The sequence below is a fragment of the Pelodiscus sinensis genome, chromosome 15 (assembly GCF_052426305.1).
Source record: "Pelodiscus sinensis isolate ZL-2025 chromosome 15, ASM5242630v1, whole genome shotgun sequence".
Classification (NCBI taxonomy): Eukaryota; Metazoa; Chordata; order Testudines; family Trionychidae; genus Pelodiscus; species Pelodiscus sinensis.
Genome location: NC_143066.1, coordinates 32,773,736 through 32,796,452, shown reverse-complemented (window position 1 = coordinate 32,796,452; position 22,717 = coordinate 32,773,736). Strand labels below are relative to the sequence as shown.

At 48.1% G+C, this 22,717-nt stretch overlaps 2 protein-coding genes across 3 annotated transcripts in view; both read left to right on the top strand.

The window, feature by feature from the left end:
* Positions 1 to 10,927, top strand: part of MMD2 (monocyte to macrophage differentiation associated 2) — a 62,875-nt gene extending 51,948 nt beyond the window's left edge. The window contains exon 7 of the mRNA XM_006112908.5: positions 554 to 10,927. Coding sequence (XP_006112970.2) covers positions 554 to 757 — 204 coding nt within the window. The 3' untranslated portion in view covers positions 758 to 10,927. The remainder of the gene's footprint in view (positions 1 to 553) is intronic.
* A 6,240-nt stretch (positions 10,928 to 17,167) lies between these two features.
* The window catches only part of RADIL (Rap associating with DIL domain), a 102,270-nt gene continuing 96,720 nt past the window's right edge, over positions 17,168 to 22,717 (top strand). Inside the window, exon 1 of one of the 2 annotated variants that reach the window (XM_075899648.2) lies at positions 17,168 to 17,315. The gene's annotated coding sequence lies outside the window, so the exon portion shown is untranslated. The remainder of the gene's footprint in view (positions 17,316 to 22,717) is intronic. The other variant, XM_075899645.2, reaches the window with a different exon arrangement.

The window sequence follows — 22,717 nt, the reverse complement described above, 5'->3', positions numbered from 1 at the left end:
GGCTTCCCTTACTCCTAGCAGGAGCAGGAGGACCAGCTGCCAACAGGGCACCCTCTGAGTTTGATTTAGTGGGTCTTTACTAGACTCGTTAAATCAAATTCTGGAAGATCGATCATGGCAGCATCTATCTTCCCCGGAAAGAAAACACGGCCTTAGCTATTGTGGCTCCTTGCTATTCAGTGGCTGCCATGTACTGTACATGGCGACACTTCTCAAACTTGGCTGGCTCCATTGAGGCATTTGGACTCAATGGTCCCTGGCCATCCCCACATACCTTCTGAGTGGCCAGTCATGGAGCTAGGCTCCCTGCTATGGGCTCAGAGTGGAGGCTTCTTTGGGCGGAGCAGTTCCATAAAAAGGTGAAATTCTGGCCCGAATCCCTGCTGGCTGATGTGGGCACGACACCCCGGACACCAGCGGGGCTGTTTGCCCTCTCACTCCAGCCATTGCTGCTGCTGTTCGATCTCTGCTGGGCTCTGAGGAGGAGACCTGTGGTTGGGTCAGCGCAGTATCCCCACCGCTGACTCTTCTCTCTCCTCATGCTTGCAAACAGCCGAACCGAGATGGCCTCATGGAGCTGATGGCTGGCGGACTATTTTACTGCCTGGGCACCGTCTTCTTCAAGAGCGACGGGCGCATCCCCTTTGCCCATGCCATTTGGCACCTCTTCGTGGCAACTGGAGCAGGCATCCACTACTATGCCATTTGGCGGTACCTCTACCGGCCGGACGCGCTGCAGGCCAAGATGTCCAGATAGGCATCCGACAGACACGGAGCACGCCATTTGGTGCTTGGGGGGAGATTTTCCAAGATGCTTGGCTCTGTTGTTTCCGCCGGAAAGCCATTCCCAGGGCCCGCTCCCCTGACGGGAGGGAGCCTCTAATGTTCCTCTCCAGCTAGTCTCGTGCAGACGGAAGAGCCTGAAAGGTTTATTTTAAACTGATTTTAACCTTGTATAGTGTTTGGTTGCTAGGCAAAGGTTACCTAACAAAACGAACAATTCATGGGGTTGTTGGGAGAGCAGACCAACCCAAACAGGGCATTGGGGAGCTTTGTGCTAAGGCTTTGTTTACGCGGTCCTGAGCAACCTCGAAACCTGCAAACCCCTCATCCAAATGGGGGTCCTGAGCCCACAGGAGCCTGGCCTGGTCCCTGGCAGCTCTCAAGGAGAGAGGCTGCCCTTAGAGAGCAGCACTTAGCTCCAGGAGGGACTTTGAAGGCGGCTGATGCATGAAGGTGGCTAGGAAAAATGGACATTTGACACTAGCACCAGGATCAGAGCAATAACGCACCAGGTTTGTTTCCCACCCTAACGAGACTCCGTTAGTGGATAGTTAAGTGGACAACTTCTTAAGCAAGTCTTGATTCTGCCTAGAAAGGAGAGCAGTCAGTCAGACCTCATAAGAATCAATCATGTCTGTCATCGAATGGGGCTTTTTATAGGGCAGATTCTTTAAAGGGCTACCTCCCTACCCCTCTTGCTCCCGCTAGACAACTAACTTGGGGTCAAGCAGGCTCAGGTAGCCAGCCACAGATGAGCAAGGTGAACCTGAGCATGGTTTAACCAGGGATAGTTAAGATCACACTTCCCCGACCCACAGAGTTTTGGAGGCAGAGAGAGGGGCTGGGAAAGAAGTTTGGGGTTTGGCCAGTCTCCAGCTGCAGCATAAAATCTTAGGTCAGGGCCTGACTGAGATCCCAGGGGTGGGGCTGGGATGGGAAGGGAGCTGCTTCCTAGAATGAGTTACCACTTGTGGACCACGTTGAGCTCTGGATGGGAAGTTACAGGCACTGGGGTGTATTCCCTTTTGTAATACCGCTGCTAGCATAGGCAACTTGTGGTAGCTCTCTGCACCCCTCCCCCCCCCCATCCTGTGCTCTCACCAAAAAGTTAATTGCGAAATGGGGTGTCTCCTCAGGCCCCCTCCCTGTTCTTATGGGTGGCCCTTCCTGCACCCCCATCCCGCACAAGCACCAGTTGCCTATGGCTGCCAGTGTCTCAGTCAGCCAAAAAATGAACAGCACTGGGCATCCCTAGGTGTCTATAGAGATCCTTATTTCCATGTATGGGGAGCTGGGAGGTTTCACACATGTTTTCCCTGACTATCCCTGTGCCCAGCTCATTACTGTATCCAGAGGAAACTGCTCCCATTTGGGGCTTTCCTCACTCTTGTTCCCAGGCAGAGATTTCTGGGTGTACGTCTGGGCAGTGCAAAGAGGCCCATGCCAGCAAGCCTCAGACTCTGGGATGACTGACTTGGAGTTGTGCTGCAGGGTTAGTTTTTAAAGTGCTGCATAGTCCTGTCTTTTGTTTCAGCAAGATCAGACGAACACGGCTACATCTCTATTACTACCTAGCAGTGTAGAGGGTCAGGTGTGGGGTGGAGTCTGGCTCGGGGGCGGGGAGGTCTCAGAGCCCAGGCTCCAGACCCAGCTCAGATGTCTACACTGCTATTCTTAGCCCAGTCTCTCCAGCCCTGTCAGTGGAATCTGGCTGTGAGACTTGCTTCAGGGGTACCCTGAATGATTCCCACAGGACCCCCTACGTCCTCAATAGCCCAAAGAAAGGCTATGTGTATGCAAAGGTGTCTGCACTTCTCTTCTCTCCCTCTGCTGCTGGGCGAGGATCCCTTGTATCACCACAGAATCTCTGGCTGATAAGAAGGTGTCCAAATGCACATGGTCAGCATGTGAGAATAGTGAGCTAAGCACCAGCAGTGTCCAGTGGCTTCTACTGGTTGCCAGGCACTTAGCATGTTGGAAAATCTGTGTTGTTTAAAGCTTCAGTCTGCAACAAACAGGGTGGGGAGAAGAGGTAACTTGGGTACAAGGGCCTTGAGAAATCCGTTCAGTGGTGACCCCAAATTCCAGGGGTGTCTCCTGGCTGGGGTAAGTCTTTGACATCCAGGCTCTGGGATTTTGTTTTTGCCCTGACTCCCAGGCCTGAGTTACAGCAGGGAGATAAGAGAAAGCAGCAGTGAAAATAACTTAGAATTTCTTACAGGCGGGGTACATCTACACAGCAGCCTTATTTCAGAATAACGGATGTTATTCTGAAATAACAAGGTGTGTGTCTACACACAAGCAATTATTTTGACATAATGTCGAAATAATGTCTCGCCGGAGGACTTCTTAGTCCGACTCCTGTAACTCTCATTTTACGAGGATTAAGGGAAGTCAGAGGCAGAGTGCTCTATTCCGAAATAAGTGCTGTGTAGACGTGCCCAAATTCGAAACACGCTATTTCCACGTAAGCTACACAATTAGCGTAGCTCAGGTTGCATTGCTTATTTCAAGCTTAGCCCTGCTGTGTAGATGTACCCGTACTGTCCTATTATAGCCCGGGTCCCTGTCAGCTCTTTAAATAGCTCCCTGCTGGCTTTGCCGCAGCTCAGCGGGTTCTTACTGGACCTGCTCACTAGGGTGCACCTGCCTACTTTTACCTCTGGGAGAGACTTTCACTAACAGAACCAGGGCAGGCCTGAAAGCCTTCTGTTTCTCCCCAGGTTTTCGGGTTTGTTTTAAGTGTTTAATCAGATCATAGACAATTCCTGAAATCCCCTGTCTCTAAATGCTGGCGAATGTTAACGCTTCAGACAGTATATGTAACAAAAGACACAAGCCTCAGAGCGATGTCCCAGGCCCTGGAATGGAGATGGCTATTCCAGCAGCTCATCTGCGCTCCCCAGAACTCTGCAATCCAAAGACCAGCTGAACGGATAAGCTCCTAGCTGGAGTGGTCTCTTTTCTGCTGGGCTCTCTGCAGCTGCAATACCTCAACTGGCCACATGTGGTGGAGGCGGCAGCATTGAGTTGGGTCCCCCAAGCAACAGACTGACACAGCTTGAACGATATGATATATAAAAGCACTTTGTGACTGGAGGGACCAGAGTCAACAAAGCCTTATAGGTGACTGAAACTTGAATCTAGTCCAGGACTCCCTAGAGTCCCCGAGCACTGGAAAACCTTGTGAACAAGCCAGTATTAAGCATACAGCTCTATACATTCCTTACAGATGGGTGTTCAGACATTTCGTACATGATGCACTTTGATTTCCTTTCCATCTTCATTCCCAGCTGTGGTTCAAAAGCAAGATCCCCATTCATGGTGTTTACCGCTGGTGTGCCTTTGCCTAGCAGAGGGAAGAAAATGACTCTGGTTCCATCTCTCCAGCTAGCTGGATTCCGATTCACTCTATATCCATTTTTTTTCAAACGAGGAGAGTAAACCTGCTAGAATAATCTTGAAAATGTGGATTAGAATTCAGGGGGCTTTGTGTCTCTTCTGTGTGCTGCACGCACTCAGTAGACTCCAGGCTGCACTGGGCTTAGCAACGCTCTTGATGGTTGTCAACAGCCTAGATTTGGAACGACTTTTAGGAGAGTATTTACCACTCCAATCCCCATGTGTGAGGCAGTCTTCCATTTAGCATGCTGGGAGTGTGATGAGAGGAGAGCTGGGTCATAATGATGCTATAATTGTGGACAGCTAATTGAACAGGAAAGTCCTAAAGAAGTTGCCAGTGTGGGAAACTACTGTATGACTGGAGCTCCACTTAACACAATGCATGGTGCTGATCCCTTATAAAGCATACGTCTGGGAGTAGGAATGGAGGTGGGAGAGGGGCAGTCAGGAGGAGCTGTCTGCCTGTTGAGGCTAAGGATTTCACTTAGCGTGAGTGTTGATATTCTGCCAATGATTGGATGTGGCCTTGTATCTGTGGTGGGTTCAGATCAGCTTGCAAGATTCTTTATCCAGTTCTTTGGGCCACCGTAAGCACATAGAATATACATTCCATTTCCCACCTCTCTGATCAGTGTCGGCATGTTGCTGCTATTTGTTCAGTCTCCCACCAGAACTTCAACTCCCAAGCCATTAACCTGACTCCCAGCAGATACGATATATATATATATATAAAATCAGTGAGAGCTAGTGCAGGTCTACACTTGCCCAGAGAGCAATTCTGTGGAGATTGATCTCCCAGGGTTTGATTTAGTGGATCTAGTAAGGACCTGCTAAATCAACTGCTGATGGTGCCCCCATCGACCCCAGTACTCCACGGTGTTGCGAGAAGTAAGGGAAGTTGACAGGAGAGATTCTCCCATCAACCTTCTGCAGTGGGGACGCCACAGAAATTTGAGTTAAGGTACATCGAATCCAGCTAGCTATTCTCATAGCTGGAGTTGTGTATCTTAGTTCGACTTTCTTGCATATGGTAGACTCGGTCTGAGTCTGTTTACCTCACTCCTAGCTGCTGTGTAGACATCTCCTCTCTTAGCTCACTTGTTCTGCCAGCAGGGCAGAGTCCAAACCAGATCCCCATGAGCAGTCTCTGTCAGGCCGTTGCTGGAGACAGGCCTCTAATCAGGTCTCCTGCTTTGTCTGATCCAAGTATCTCTGCATCCAAGCTGATCCTACAGCCAGTGCCAGGGGTTTTATCTCCATTGGAGAGACATGTAATATACTCAAAACAAAGGCACTGTGGTCTTGTGGTTACCAAAGAGACTGGGAGTCAGGATTCCTGGGTCCAACACACATCTCTGTCACTAACCTTGGGCAAGTCACTTAATCTCTTTGTACCTCAGTTTGTCCATCTGTAAAATCAGGATGCTATTTACCTGCCATGCAGGATTGTCAGAAAGTAATTGAGAGCCTTGGATGCAAGTATTATAGACGCTCGCAGTATCAGTGTTACCACAGAAGCATTGCAACTCAGCCCCCTCTTCCAAAGGACAAAACTATTTATTGTCACTGTTGACCAAATTGTCATGGGGAATTTGTATGCCAAGCAGTAGAGGTTGAAAAACTGTCCTAAGTGTACAATCTACTTGTCTGCAGATGCCAGTTTGCATGTACACAAGAAGGCTATGTCTACACTACAGAGGTTTTTTTTGGAAAAAGGGCTGTTTTTCCAAAATAACTTGTGGAGCATCCACACCTCAAGCACGTTTTTGTGCAAAAAAATTAAAAGAAAGAGGGGGTTTTCCGGGGTAGGTATTCCTCATTCTATAAGGAAGAATGCCTTTTATCGAAAGAGCTTTTTCGCAAAACGGTGTGTGCGAATGGGGAAGAGGGTTTTTTTGAGCAAAAAGAGGAAAGAGGAAAAAACACAAGTGCCCTGGTGGCCATTCTGTGCATAGCATCAGAGCTTACTTTCGAGAGAGCATCCATGCAAGTCTGGACGCATGCGCTTTTGCAGTGTGGACGTGCTCTTGCGCAAGAAGTTTTTGCGGAAGATCTCTTCCAATAAAAGCTTCTTGCGCAAGAAGCTTGCAGTCTAGATATAGCTGAAGAGGACCAGCTGTGACCCTGTGTATGACATATCATTCCTTTCTCATAAAAGGGGTATTGCCTGAACACATTCCTCCCTTTTTAACCCTACCCTCAAATTCATAGGCAGACCTGGAACTCCTCTGAACTAAGAATGCATCTACACAGCACAGTTATTTTAAAATAACTGACATTATTTAGAAATAACAGTGCAAGTGTCTACACAGCAATTCTGTTATTTCAACATAATTTTGAAATTACAGATGGCTTATTTCAAAATCTGTAAATCTCATTCCATGAGGAATAACGCTTATTCTGAAATAGCTGTTTCGGAATAGCAGTAGTGTGCACGCCCCGCTGCTATTTCGAAATAGCTCCTCCCCAGGGCAGTCAGAGTAATTACTCCCCTGTGCATCCTGTGGCTCTAAATTGAGGTAGCACGTCTACATTAGGGAAGCCACCCTCGGAGTCATTTGAGGCTTCTTTGTAGTGTAGACGTGCTATTTCGAAATAAGCTATTTGGAAAAAAAAATCCAACATAGCTTATTTCGAAATAAGTGTGCTGTGTAGACGTACCTTGACTGATTTCCCTGCTAATTCCTCATGTGTAATCATAATGGCCACATCAAGGAGGGGGACGTTTTGTAGGAGTGCAGCCACTGTTCCCCTTTTCCCTGTTGCTGCAGGTACTGAGTGTCCTTGTCATGGCTCCTTCCCCACTCTGGCATGATAAATGCAGAAGTGGGGGCTAGCAAGTGTACCCCATGGCTCCTTCCCCACTCTGGCATGATAAATGCAGAAGTGGGGGCCAGCAAGTGTACCCCATGGCTCCTTCCCCACTCTGGCATGATAAATGCAGAAGTGGGGGCCAGCAAGTGTACCCCAAAGCCTTATCTACCAGGCTTTGGTATAAAACTTCCCCCAAAATCTTAAAAACCTAGATCTTGGGAATAAAACTTCCGCTGCCACCACCCAAATGTTGATATGAAATCAGGGAAGAGATCATTTGGGAGATCTCACCCCTAAAATAAAAATCAGGGCACACAATTAACCACTGCCAGGTTAATAAAAAAGAAAAGAAAGAACTTTTATTATTACAACAATATTCCGGTTGCAAGCATAATGACTAGATAGGAAGGTAACAAAATATACTCATGGAGAAACTCCATGGGCCTAGAACTTAGTTACAAAGAAAAGCCAAAACATCTTTTAACCAATGCCAGATCTCAGATCCCATATCCAACCTTTAAAACAATAAAGCCTAACAAAACTACCTAAACTGTACCCTACTTACAGAAAATGAAGAATGGTGTCTTGGAGAGAGAGAGACATGCTTGTCCCTCTCTGTAGCTTCAGAGAACTCACCCAGACAGAGAAAAGGGAGAAAGGGAAAAAAACCAAATTCCTTTGTCCCAGTTTGAAAGTCCCACCTACGTTCTTATTGGTCACTCCACCTGGCTAGGAGGAGTTTACCCCTTAATCCCCAGGCTGCTGGCTAACCCTCATAATCATGACAGTCCTCCACACTCATTGATCTGAATGGGAGCTGTGGACATTTGCAAGATTGGGCGCTAATGGACAGTGTATTGTATTGTCATTCCCCAAGAGAGATTTAGAAAGTGCCTGGTTAAACTTGTCCCTCTTGAAATGTTGGCTGAAGTCTCACTTGTAAATTTCTGGTCCAAGAGGTTTAAGCTTTGATAAAGCAAATGGTATTGCTGGATAAACTTGTCCCATCCAGGAGCTACCCTGCCTGTGTTCACACATCCATTGGTTAGGGCACTAGCGCCCTCTTTCCCATGGTGCTTGTGTATGTGCATAAATATCTGTGCATGCGGCTTTCCTCTGCCATTTGTACAGCCTCTTCACTCTCATGAGCTGCCTGGACACTGCAGGTCCAGAAGCTCTATCCTGTTGCATGACCAAAGGGGGAAAGCCCTGTGTTTCTTGATGTCCATGAGGGGCCTACATGTCTGCTCATGTTCTTCTCCTCTTCTGGGTAGGGAAGTCACGGGCTGGGTAGAATTGGAGTTGGGCAGATGCAGGGCAAGCAGTGAGCATGTGACCCTCCGATGCAGAGGTGGGACCCGCAGAAGACGGCTGAAGAAGCCATGTGCACAACAGCTGGAGCTGAGGTTCTCCCCCCTGCAAATGCAGAGGGCAAAGGATGGTATTAGGGAAGGGAACTGGGTCACATGTACAGTATCTTAATAGCCACAGATTTCAATAACCCAAGAGACCTGGGAGAATCCAAGTGCCTTATCCAGTGGGGGAGAGAAATCGCTCCAAGAAAACAAAGAGCCAAAGCTGGCTCCCAGTAGCGCTGTTGTAATTCCATTGAAATCAGCAGGGCTCCACTGGGGTAAAGAGAGTGGAATTGGCCCCTTACCGCCAAACAGCTTTTCTACTGCCAAACTCCCAAGGAAAGGAAACCTCAGCAAGGCTGGTTCCCTGTGCATCACCCCGAGGGAGCTACGGGGAGCTACAGAGGGCTTGGTAGCTGTGAGACCATCTCACTGAAGAAAGGAGTTGTTGCCTGTCATGAAGAGGTGGAAGGTGTAGCTCCAGTTGTACCCCCTCTATCTGCCTGACCTCTCATTGGTGGCTCTCTCTTGCAATGCTCCATGGATAGTGGGATCCCCCTACCCCTCGTTTTTCCAAAATATCTAACTGTCAAATAGCCTCACTGGAAAAGAGGGGCCCAGTCCAGGGTCTCAGACCCAGACTTTGGAGGGGGTAGATGAAATACTCTGGGTTTGAGAAAGGTGTTTGAAATAGGAATCCGTATGGCTGTTTCTTCCCTGTTCATTTCTATGCCCCTTCCCCTGCTTCTGTGGTTCTTACCCTGTGGCTGCTTACCAGCTGGTAAAGAAAATAAACCCCTGTGATGTGGACAGATGGCTGTTTGGGACCATTTCCTTGTAATGATAGAAGGAGGTTTGGTCTGAACACAGAATGGGAAGGCTGGATCTCCTGGGTTCTATGCCCACCTCTGCCACTGACTTGCTATGTGACCTTGGGCAATTCACTTAAGTGTTCTGTGCCTCAATTTCCCCATTTATAAAATGGAGATAATGATACTGACCTACCTCACATGGGGCAGAGGTGAGGATGAGCTGATATTTGTAAAGCGCTTTGAAGTTGTCCAGTGCTTTATAAATGTTAAGTTCTTGATTCTGAGGAAGACCTACTTCACCTTAAACAGATGGCAGCTTAACAGATCGCGATCTGAGTCTCAGAATCACATTGGAGTGAGGTTTGTATTACAGCTCCAACCTACAGCTACTTTCCTCCTCCTCTTTCATTAATTCAGTGTCACAGGGAAAGAGTTCCACTGGACAGATGTGTTCCCCAAGCCTGATTTCCTCTGCTGGGCAAGTATCCCATAGTGAAAAAGGCCACAAAGAGTCTGTCTGCACTGCAGGGCTTACCTCAAAATAAGCTACACAAATTGAGCCACGTCAATTGCGAATCTTATTTCGAAATCGGGAGCGTTCACACAGCACTTATTTCGAAATAGAGCACTCTGCCTCCGACTTTCCTTCTTTCTCATACAATGAGGGAGTCGGAATAAGAAGTCCTCCAGCTTGATAGTATTTTGGCACTATTTTGAAACAGCTGCCTGCTGTGTAGATGCGGACTGAGTTCTTTTGGAATAGCGCTAGTTATTTCGAAATAGGGTTGCAGTGTAGACATACCCAAAGTGACCAGCGAGATGCCAACATTTGCAGCTGCCCTAGAAGAGGCAGTAAATAAACAAAGGAAAAGATTATCACAGCTGGGAGAAGCAACTGAGAAATGGTTCTGCTCCTTTAATATCTGCTGTCTTTATTTTGCACTTTTGGTCTTAACCAGAGCACTGCCATGGTGCTCAGAAATCCAAGGTCCAAACAGAGGGGAAAGCACTTCTTCCTGCCTTATCCCATCTCCCTATGCAAAATACTCTGCTTTATCGCTTCGTCCTGGCGGGGATTCACCCCCAAAGGAGGTGGGTGGATGGAGAGATCCACCCACCTGGCTTCACTTTCTTTTCACAGCTGTCTTGCAGGCACACGTCATTTCCAGGACCATGGGACTGGTCTTCTCACGCTTTGGTTAGGTTAATGACACTAGGAATGCTGAATCATGGGACTGAAGGTGCAGAAAATTGGAAACTAATCTCATGCTGGTGACAGCTTCCCACATGATCATATTTCATTTGTCTCGATTTCAAAGCCAAATCAAAGGGGAAATTTTTAAAGGCAGAAATGAGTTATTTGCCCTGTTGCCTGTCAATGGGAGATGGAAGTCTAACAATACCTGCCCCCGCTTCAGATCTCATTCACACAGCCCCAGATTTGCTGAGCCGGAGGCACTATTACTGTCAAGTTCCAGATCTTCTTGTGCTTTATAAGTCCTTTCTATAGTATAACCAGGGATGATCTGATTGTTATAACCTTTGATACTAACTTTCAATGACTTGTAACATTTACGATGTCTGTGAATGAGATTTGCTGAGTGATTTTTTTGTATTTAGTGTCTTTTATTTTATGCCATCCACTCTTGTGACTCAGTATTTTATATTTAACACAGTATTTAATTTTAAAAAAGTAGTGATAATGCTAGAGAATATCATTTCTTGTGGGGTAGGATTTAAATAAAGACTCAAGATACCTCACCGGTGCTTGCTTTTTCTCCAATGTGTTTGTTATGTCAAAGTGAGGATTTTTTGGAGGATCTTAAAATAACACCCAAGAACCAAACCACACACATCAATTTGGTCTCCAATTCTCCCAAAATTGGGATCAGGGGGAAATGAAGAGAGAAAAATTGACCAGCCATGATGTAATATAGGCAGGCCAATGCACCATTGTTACTGGGCTATCGTGAAATCATAGTACATCCATTGCATAGTAATCACAACCCAATGCAATGTTGTTGTTTGGCTGGCATTGAATCATGGGTTCTTTTCTTGTGCACAACTGATTATAGAATGTAGTCCAAAGCAAATAAGGACTAGCCTGAGTGATGGGCAATGGAAGATATTTAAGAGTTGATCCTGCAGTGAGCTGCAAATGGGGAACTCAGTTACGGTGAAGCTGCATTTTCTGTGAATGGAACAAGAACACCAAGTAATCTCAGTGCATACGTGGCCTTTCCATTTAGAGTAAATTATGGCTCGGAGCAAAGCAGGTCAATGGTAGTGGGGTGGGAAAGGGCTTCACTAGACAAGAGTCTGATGGGAGCAGAGATACGATCAGGTCTCTGGGAAACAAGGGGCTAATTTAATATCAGCTTCTCCTGCGAGAACAGGACTATACATTGAGGGGGGTGGGGAAGGAACTCTGGTGAGAGGAAGAATGCTACTTAGAGCTTGGGCTCTGCACCAAGGTTATGAGCCTGGATTGATCTCCAAGATGGGACGTTTTCCCAGGGGAAAAGATTTTGATAGTTATTCCTGGTCTTTTCTACAGACTCATTCCAGCAGTTCACAAAGACTTCCAACTACATCTCAGTGCGCAGCTCTTCCCTGAGAACCTCTGAGCGAAGGGTTTTCAGGCCCTTAAGTTGGATAAATCCAAGGGTACGTCTAGACTACAAACCTCTTTCAAAAGAGATCATCTAGACTGCCACAAGAGTTTCGAAAAAGCAATCCGCTTTATCGAAAGAGAGCACTCAGGCAATCTGGACGCTCTCCTTCAAAAAAGCGCAGGTTGCGTTCAATGGCGCCTTTTTTCGAAAGAGCTCTTTCGAAAAAAGGCGTTCTTCCTCATAAAATGAGGTTTACCGCTGTCAAAAAAACCCACTGCGTTCTTTCAATTTAATTTTGAAAGACCACAAGGGCAGTCTAGACGCAGGTGAAGTTTTTTCGAAAAAGGCCACTTTTTTCGAAAAATCTCTTTAAGTCTAGACATAGCCCAAGAGACGTTCCCCTTAAGAAAAAGAAGAAAGTCACCACAGTGGCTTCATTTCCAAACATCTTTTTGCTGCCTCTGGCCTGTTATTTTTAGTCTTCTTCCTTTCTCTTGTGCCAGTTGGTGGAACTCAGCAGAGGCTGGTGTGTGTGACATGATGAAAGCAGGGAAGCCAAGTGTGATGTGTAAAGGGACCCTTAGACCCAGTAATGACCATATGCTTCAGGATTCAGAACAGGAACCACAAGCCCTTCCACTAGCTTCAGTGGGAGCAGGATTTGGCCTCTCATTTCTAACTGCACCTAAACTCTTTTTGAGTCAATACACAGATCAGCAGCATGCTACAAATGGATTCTGATAATGAGAATGCTCCTGGGATTTATAAACCAATTCCCATCCTCAGCCCACTCAGCCTACATCTAGACAGCAGCACTATTTCAAAATAGTCTTTAAATAGCTATTCCGCATCTTTAAAATACGGTTTGAAATAAGGGGCACGCTATTCCAGCATCCCTGTGTCCCTCATTCCACAAAGGAATGTGTAGACCGCGCCAAATTTCAAAATAAGCTATTTTGAAATGAGATCAAAATAAGATACATAATTTGCGTCGCTCAAATTGTGTATCTTATTTGGACCTGCGGTGGCAGTGTAGATGCACCCTCTGGCTTCTCACTTCCCCAGCTTTGCATATTTGCTACCTGGAAATGCTATCAGCTCACATGAGAGGCCAGAGGGCAGTTACATTGGTGTAACTCCTCAGTGTTCACTCCTTTGACTTCATTTGCATCATTCTGGATTCACACCAGAGTAACTGAGACCGAAATCTGAGTCGGCTCCAAAAATTCACTCTGAGTTCTTCTCCAACGGCATACAGTCTGTTTCCCCTTGCTGGAGGGTGAGGGCCATGGAGTGTGAGCTCTGACCTGCATCCCTCCTCTCCCAGGCAGGGATGATGGGATGTATATGCCTGTTTATGTTGAGAAGCGCGGACATCCTAGCGGCATGTGTGGTAAATATGTGCTGTAATAACTGAGCATATTTCCTTACCCGCTTTACTTATAAACTGGCTCTGTATCCCTCTGTATGGTCAACTGTCTGTGTGAGTGGACCTAATTGCTGGGCTGAGCCTACTAGGTCTGGGTAGTTTCATTACTGTTTCTAGCTCTGGAACACCAGGCATATTGCTGGGCCCGGACCTCTCATCTTCCACCCTTCCTTGGGACATTGGACACGACCTCCCTTGCCAGAAAAAAACACTGTCTGAGACCTTCTTAGTACCTCCCCCGCCCCATCTCAGGCACTCCCTGAGAGCTCTACATGGACTGTGGACACTCATTCCTTCGGAGAGATCCTGCCAAGCAAGCAAAAAACACAGGCTTAGCAAAGGCATGTCTTATCCACAGTGACTTTGCCCTTGAAAATTATCTAAGTCCTGAGAGACGTTCTCCCCCAGGCTGAGTCTGGGGCTCGTCAGAACTTCAAGGGGGAGGCAGAGCCTCTCCTGTAATGTCGTCTTATGTTTGCCAATGGCCAGGCAGGCCCCCTTTGCTCAAAGCAGGGCCCTGCTGCAAAATAGAGCTGCTAATTCACTGCCCTCAGGCCAACCGGTCATTTTTGCTTCTCTCCCTTGCAAGCTTTTGTAGAGAAAGGCTTCCGTGGAGATGGACCATACGTTGATGGCTGTAGATTGCATGGGGGGGGACAGAGTTTGGGGGAAGAAATGTAATGGGGATGGAGCAGGAGTGGGAAGAGGTGGGGTGGAAGGGGAGCAGGCGTGGGGGTTGGGAGAAGAGGTGGAGCGGGAAGGGGGGCAGGGGCAGAGCCGGGGTGGGAAGAGGCAGAGCAGTGTAGCCTGGGATGGGTGGAGGGGTATCCCAGGCCCTGCACCCCCTCAGAAGGGTGCTGCATACTGGGTGAGGCCAATGGTCCATCTAGCCCAATGTCCTGCCTTTTGACAGTGGCCAATGCCACTTGCCCCAGAGGGCGATTTTGAGTGATGCCTAGTCCCAGCTTTTGGCAGCTGAGGGACATCTAGAGTGTGGACTTGTGCCCCTGCCCATCCTGGCTAATGGCTATTGCTGGATTTATCCTCTATGAACTTATCTAATTCTTTTTTCAACTCATTTATACTTGCAGCCTTCAGAACATCCACAGCAACAAGTTCCACAAGTAGATGGTGTGTTATGTAAAGAACTCCCTTATATGTGTTTTAAACCTGCTGCCTATTCATTTCATCAGGCGATGCCTAGTTCTTGTGTTATATGAAAGGGTAAAATCAGAATTCCCTGTTCACTTTCTCCAGACCCTTTTTGCACTTCTGGTCTTCATCATCCCCCTGCCTATCACAAGTGTGCTTAGAAAGCTAAGGTCCAAAGAGGGGTGGATCAGCATTTACATCACGTTCCCTGTCAGTACCCAGCCCTCGCCGGGGAAGCTAATGATCCAACCAGCAGTCCAAATTTGATGATGAATCCTGGTCACATTACACATTGCACATTTGGTAAGCAGTTCTCCCTCTTAGCCACTTTATCTCATTGCCCTGATGGGGATTCATCCCAAAAGGAGATGGATAGGCAGGCAGATCTACCCATCAGGCTTTGCTCTCTTCTCACAGCTGTTTCACAGACACTCTAATTTCCAGAATCTCATTTCCAGAACCCAAAAAGGCCTGGTCTCCTTGCACATTGGTTAACATAAGTTAATGACACCTGGAATGCTGAATGATGGGACTGAGAGCAGAGAAAATTAGCATGTAGACCAGGGCTACTCAACTTTGGAAGCCCAGGGGGCCACAATGATACTCACAGCACATGACGAGGGCCACAACTTAAGTGTGGTTGCATGTACATGCAAATATATAGGCAAATATATGGAAATAGATTCTTTTACACTGACGAGCATGAATACAAAGATTAAGGCAAGACTCCACAACATGCAGGTCCCATTTAAGTCAGTTCTGCTGATATCAATAAAATGCAATATTTACCCTATTTCCACCCATATGACAACACTTTTAATGAGCAATGACGGTCCAGGAATTTAACTACTAAAATGCATATCAACAGAAGACCATTATATTGACGTGCCATTGTGGAGAGAGTGTTCCCCGTCAGGGGTGGCCTGTGAACCTAGTCAGACTAGGCAGTCGCCTAGGGCGCCGCCGGCCCGGGCGCCCGATGATGACATCATGGGGCGCCCGGGCACCTGGTGATGACATCACGGCCATTGACGGCTGTGCAAGTGGAGATGCTGATCGTGCCTTCTGCCTGGGGCGCCAGCTGCAGCAGCCAGCTTCGGACCACTCCTGTTCCCAGTGGAGGCCATGTTCAAAGGATCCCACCCGTGGGCTGCATGTTGAGCCCTGTGTAAACCCTATCAGCACCAGGGGCTGCAAACAAACAGGCTGTGGGTCTCATGTTGAGTAGCCCTGATGTAGAAACTAATCCGATGCTGTTTACAGATGCCTGCGCAATCGTATTTCATTTCTTCCACATTATATTCCACATCTTGGGCCACAGTGCACTAGGAGGTTTGGCTGCAATATATCAAAAAAGAAAGTCTCTGCCACCATTTTATATGGGGGGGGAGGGAACTTCCCCACAAAACAAACCCTTGTGGGATAGAGTGGCTTAGAGACAGAAAACTATCTGTGTGGAGGGAGTCTTTCCAGCCTCCTCCCACCTTCCCATGCCCATCTTCATTAAGGCCACTTTATCCAGATCTCCTGCTCAAAAGCCAATCGAGGGGGAGATTTTCAAAAGCAGAAATAAGCCGTTTGGTTAAGAATGGGTTATTGATTTGGTTACTGACTTGCATTAACAAGCAATCTGAAATGGCCACTTTTAAACCCAAGGGAGGATATCCAAACTGAACTTCGCACTAGTTTAATGAAATCCGTTTAACCAAATCAGTTCAGCTAATCTGGTGCACTATAGACAAGGCCTTATTGCTCCTCCCATCCTTTGTCTTTGTCCATTTAGATTGTGAACCACATGACACAAGGACTCTCTCGCTCTACCTTAGATGCTTCCTCAGTGCCTAACACAATGGGGCTTGCTCTTGCACAAGAACATGTCCACACTGCCATGTGCTTTGGTGCAAGAGCATCCATGGCAGTGTGGACGCTCTCTTGTGCAAGAAAGCTCTGATGGCCATTTTAGCCATCGGGCTTTCTTGCGCAAGAAACCCCTGCCTCCACACTGCCCTCTTGCTCAAGACCTCTTGTGCAAGAGGGCTTACACTTGTTAGAAAAGAGCATAGCTCTTGCACAAGAAACCGTGTCTTCCGACAGCGTACTATAAATCTTCTTGTGCAGGAGCGGGCGGGCAGTGTGGACGCTCTGCGGGTTCTTGCACAAGAACAGCCGTTCTTGTGCTAGAACCTGCCAGTGTAGACATAGTCTGGGTGTGGCCATAATACAAATAGGGTGGGAAGTGGCCTCTCATACAAACACCTGACAGACCATTCAGAAGAGCAAAGTTGAGGGTAAGAATGTTTGTGTTTTGTACAGCTCCTAGCACGTTTGCAGCCCTGGGCAAATCATCACTCACAGAATTTCCTCTCCTGTGATGCCAGCCACCCCAGGATCACGGCGCTCGTGCTCATCACCTCAGCCGCATAGTGTGGTGTCCAACACGCTAGCTGCTAGCCACATGTGGCCGGCTGAGCGTGGCTAGTTCGCTATAGCAGAACTGGCTGGACAGCAGGGTGTAAACTCTTGGGGGCAGGGCCTCCTTTTGGCCATGTGTTTGTACAGCACCTCATGGCCGGTGCCTGAGCCCACAGCAACCCATGAAGCAGGTCAAGGAGGCCCCAAGGATCATGCCTGAGGGGCGACCACCGTTGGGGTGGAAGCTGGCAGCTGCTCAGCACACCCGGGAGGCAGAGGCTGGCGGCTGCCGGGTGCCTGTTTTGCACCGTCTGACGCCGGGGCCGGTCCGATTCCCCAGCCCGGGACCCCCAGGCCGTGGCGCTGAGGATCCCGAAGGTGGCGCCCTGGAGCCGCGGAGCCGCCTCCACGCCACGGCCATCTCCGCCCGGGCTGGCGGGACGCGAGCGCTCCGGGCTCGGCCAGCGCCGCCGGCTCCTGCCCTCTGCAGCCGGGGGAGACGCCCGAGGAGACCCGCGGCGGAGCCCTGGGGCCAGGGACGGTGAGTAACGACTCGGTGCGGGCAGGCGTGGGGTGCGGAGCCCGAGGGGTGCACCGGGCAAGGGACGGGCACAGCCCGGGGCAGGGAAGGGACCGATGGGGCCAGCCCGGGGCAGGCTGAGCAGGGAGGAGGGGAGACCCACTAAAGTGGCTTTCAAGTTGAGGCGACAGTCCGAAAAAGGGGGTGCGGGAGGCAGGAGAGCCCCCGGGGCTGGCAGCGCACGCGAGTGGCAGCCGGGCGGCCCGGCGTTGAGAGAGACGCAAAGAGCCAGGGAGAGACCCAGCAAGAGGGCGAGAGAGCAAGAGACACGCAGGCACTGGCTGGACTGACAGACGGGCACCGCGCACCAGACGGACAGGAGACGCACGCTGAGTTCCAGCAGCTGTCCCGCCTGCCTGAGCCGGGTCCCAGCAAACCCACGCAGAGGGACGCAGACGCTGGACCCAGAAGCTCGGCTAGCGCTGGGATGTTTGTTTTCATTAGAAAGTGAAGCCAGAGAGGGAGAGTTGAGGCTTGTCTGGTTGCCCTTGGAGACCAAACCTACCCTGCTGCCTTGCAAATAACACCAGGCTGTAAAGAAGCAAAGCTGATGGTTGGGAAGGGAAAAGGGAAGGGAAGGGGAAGGGGGGGTAGTGCTGCTGCTTTTTCACTCCCTTCCCCACCGAAGCAATGCATTTCACCCACATTGGGGCCCTCATCCATCCCAGAAGGTCTCCGGGAAATATTTGCAATACGCTTGCCCACCGGAGAGCAGAGCAATTTCTTTTGGAGTTTAAATAACTTCAGGGAATCATGAGGAAAATGCAGGGGAGCTAGTCAGTTGCTCTGGGATTGCCTATTTCCAGCGCTGTACGGGAGCAGTTAATTTTTCCAGAGATAATTAAGAACTCCTAATTAGTCTGTTGAGGTGCAGATGCTTGGAAGCAAGCAGAGAGCAAACCTGCGCTTCAAAATAGAGTTCTTGCCTACAGTACAGGGCTCAGGGGGTTGTCATTTGTACATGGACGCTACTGCAGGGCCAGTGCTGTCAGCAAAACGCCTTTTTACAATGTTAAGACCCCTGTGGATTTCAGCAGTAGAACGTGCTCTGCAGTTTGTCGGATCAGGCCCCCGATTCTTATCGTCAAGTCGTGCCATAGCTGTAGATGGCAGTTGGCAAACGTGCAGTGAGACCTGATTTCTGTAAGCTCTCTCGGGCAAGGAACCATCTTTTTATTCTGTGATTTTACTGCCTCTAGCACAATGAAGCATTTGTCCATGGCTGGGATTCCCAGGTGCTGCTGAAATACAAATAATAATAATTAACAATGCTTGATGGAGTTTAACGCCCAATGGTTGACATCAGTGGCAAGATCCCTGTTGTCTTCCCTGGGAGTTGGATCAGGCCCGAGATATGACAAATGCAACACCACTGATTAACTGTCAGTCTCTACATGACAGACTTGATAGTAAGGCCCTGGACAAAGGAGGGGGGTATGTTTGACATTACAAAGGCATTTCCAGAGGCATCCTGCCGTCCCTACACAAGGAATGTGAAGTCTTCCAGTGAGGAACAGAGAGCTGAGAGAGTCTCAAACTGACAAGTCCATGTTTTCTCTTCAAGTCTTTATCACTGTATTAAATGTTCCCTTATACTGAACAAGCAAAAGAATTTTCCATCTAACAGCTGATTGGAGAACTGCTGACTAGTCCAACCTTTCTCATTTGACCCTGCTTTCCCATTTGCCGCCATAGGCTCCGAATCCCACACATTACAGGAAGTTAATCCCAGAGTCAATTTCAGTGGTGATTTTTATTTTCCTCAGTTTCCATCCTTATTTTACAGGGTGAAGGTGGGGCCAGACGACACCTCACCAAAGCAAACGGTCTGCATTAGTTCACTTTATGTTGGGCTTGGATCTGTAAAAGGTCAGGATTTCATAGTGGAGTGGTGTAAGTCTAAATCTATTGGTCCGCAATCTTCTCATTTCCTTTGCCTTTGCAGTTATAATTTGTTCCACATTGTAGTGCCAGAGCCAGCCCTCCCTCCACTCACAGAGTCTCTGTTTCCACTCTACTGAGGCTGCAACTCTGGTTTCCATTTAAAAAAAGGAAATTCTTCAAAAAGGGTCCCGAGATGAATAGTCTCACTGACTGTATTTCTTGGACAGTTAAATCTGAAATAAGCAGCGCACACACATGTGCAACATGCATGCACAGCCACCTTCACATTGTTGTGTGTAACCTGCATGCTTTAGCAGACGCAGTGGGGAAATCAAGGAGACGGGAAGAATGCTGTGCCAATAGTCCAAAAAACACAAGCGGGATGACCCAACTTAACTGTAGGCTGATCAGTCTTACATCCATTCCAGGCAAAATAATAGGAAAGCTGATATGGGTTGCAACTGACAAAGAATTAAATAATAGGAATATAATGAATGCCCATCAACATTACAAAAGAGATCTTGTCAAATAAACCTTCATCCTTTGAGAAGTTGGGTTGATAAAGGTAACTGCACGGCTGTAATAGACTTTTATAAGACTTGGCCTGGCAGAACAATCTGAATAACAAATCAGCACCATCTAGTATCAATAAAGCCCACGTTAAATAGATTAAGAACTGTCTGGCAGCTCTTGAAAAGTAGTTTCCAGCAAGGGATCATCATGATGTCTGTAGAGGAGCTTTGCAGGAATTGATATTGATACTATCCAGTATTTGCCTCAATGATCTGGAAGTAAATATAAAAATCACAGCTGATAAAATGTGCAGATAACACAAAGATTGGCAGCTATGAGAGGGCACACATACACAACAATCTGGATTGTTCAGTAAACTGGGCCCATTCAAGTAAAATATGTTTTAATATTGTCAAATGGAAAATGATACATGTAGGAACAAGGAAAGCAGGCAATACCTATAGAATGGGAGACTGTATTCTGTAAGGCAGTAGGGATGTAAAAAAATGCCTAAAATAGTTAACCGATTAAGCAATTTGTTGAACTGGTTAACCACTAGCCCCAGGCTGCAGGGGCTGCTCCAGTCCTAGCCCTGGCAAGGCCACAGGTCCTGTGGGTGAAGGCTGCTCCAATCCTGCTGGCCTACTGCAGTCAGGGTCCTGCTAGCTGGGCTGCTGTGGGTGGGGGGCTGCTCCTGCCAGCCAGGCCCTCCGGTTAACTGGTTACCTGGTTAGCCAGTTACCCGGTAAACATGCCGATAGTGCTTACTGGGTAACCGGTTAACCTTTAACCTTTTACTTCCCTACAAGGCAGTGACTCCAAAAAGGATTTAGAGGTCTATGAAGGTGCAAGCGAATGGGAGCTCTCAGTGCAATGCTGTGGCACAAACGGTTAATGTGATCCTTGGATGCAGAAATGGGACTAGTGAGTAGAAATTGGGGGGGGGAATGGGAGATGGGTGGGGTTACCGCTGTACACAGCCTTGGTGAGACCAGTACTGGAATAGGGTATATTCTGGTGCTGCGTTTTAAAAAGGATGTTGAAAAATTGGAGCGAGTGCTAGAAAAAAGCCCCCAAAACGAACTGGGGAGGTTGTGGAGGATATGGCGAGGATATATAGACTTTAGAGTGGGAGACTGGCAGAGCAGTTTGGTTAGTTTATCAAAAAGAGGCAGTGTACCTTGTACCTTCCCGGGGAGAAAATACTAGATACTGACCCTTTCGTTCAACAAGAAAAAGGCATAGTAAGAACCAATCGCTGGAAGCCAAAGCTAGATGCATTCAAACTGGAAGCAAGGCACTTATTTTTAACAGTGGGGGATGATAAAACATTGGAATAAACTACCCAGGGAAGTCCTGGGAACTGCCAGTCTCTGATGCCTTTGGATTATGAATGGCTGCATTTCTGGAAGAAATGCTTTAACCAAACAGGAGTTATTGGGCTGCGTACAGGCGTAACTGGGTCAAATCTAATAGCCTGAAAGATACCAGAGGTCAGACTAGACTAGATGATTTAATGGTCTCTTCTGGCCTTAACCTCTGTGCATCTATGACAAAGATTATTTCTCAGCATCGACAGACTCTTTCTAAAGCCAGGTCTACACTACAGACTTATAATGGTACAACTACTTTGTGTGGAGGTGTGAAAAATCCAAACTGTGGAGTGATAAATTCACACACTTTCCACACACACTCCTGTTTACACAGCACTCATCCATTTTGCAGTTTGTCACATTTTGACAAGATTGCTCTCATGGGACCTTTCCTTTGAGAGCATTCAAAATGTGTAGTTATCCCCAGGGGATTAGTTATTCCAGGGGCTGCTTGCCTTTCTCTGGGCAGGGCAGTGCCTTTGATGGACTGTTGGGTGGATCTGTTAGCTATACCCAATGGTATATTTGTTTCTTGTTACCTGTTGTTCCTTGCATGTTTTTTCATAGGCTCATAGAGCGGAAGGAAATGTGCTCCTTCCTGGCTCTTCTCCTTCTCCCCCAGGCACTCTGAATATCACGGCCTGCTCCTGTTGGCTGCTTGGTCCCAACTTGGTCCCCTTTTGCTCTTGGAGTTGTGTGCTGGGATTTTGAGTGAGCTGCTACACCTGGTTGTAGTGGTTTGTGATCCCCAGAAGGGACGGCATCCCAGGTCATGGTTGTATCTAAGAATGTGTCCATGATCTGTTTCTCTCAAGTATTGCTACGGCACCTGTCATCACGGTAGCTAAGCAACAGCCATCAACTAACGATAGCAGTGAGCCTGCCCGAAGAGGGCTCTGTGCTTTCCTTCCCCCCGCCACTGCCTTTTCCTCACCTTCCCTTCCTCCGTCTCTTACATTGCTTCCTTCTTGCCTTGCCTTTCTCTCCCGCTTCCTCACCCTTTCTGCACTGGCCTCAGGGCAGACACTGCAGTGCTAATTGAGCCAGGCTTTATGAGAGAAATCAGTCGTACATTTAGACTTGAACATGATCGGTCTCTGTCTCAGTCTGACCTACTCGGCTAAGGCACTTGCGCTGCCACGAAAGCCGTGATATCAGACCCTCGGCCAATCCAGCTGCAGTGCCCTTGTAGAGTGTAGTTGCCTTGGTGGATCTTGGTTAAACAAGCAAGTCTATGGCCACGTCAATTACCAGTTCACCATCTATCCATCAGCTCATGGGCTACTTTCATCGACATGTTTAGCCCATGAAGACTGAAGGTCCAAGCATGCTCTGCACTGCCTCCTTGGATCAAGAGGGAGAAGACACTAAATATGAGGGTGTGTTGCTGGAGAGTTGAACTCTAGCTCTCATAAGACAAAAGAACAGCTCTACTGGGGGGTGCTGTTATATCCACAAGCCACTGATATATTTCAGTAAAGCGGTTGGGGGTCTCTTCCACACACACACCACATCTGGAGGAGATAATGAACGGCTCTGGCAGGTCTTTGTAACTGGGGGGGAAGCCAACTGATGTTCTTTTCTCTTTCCTGT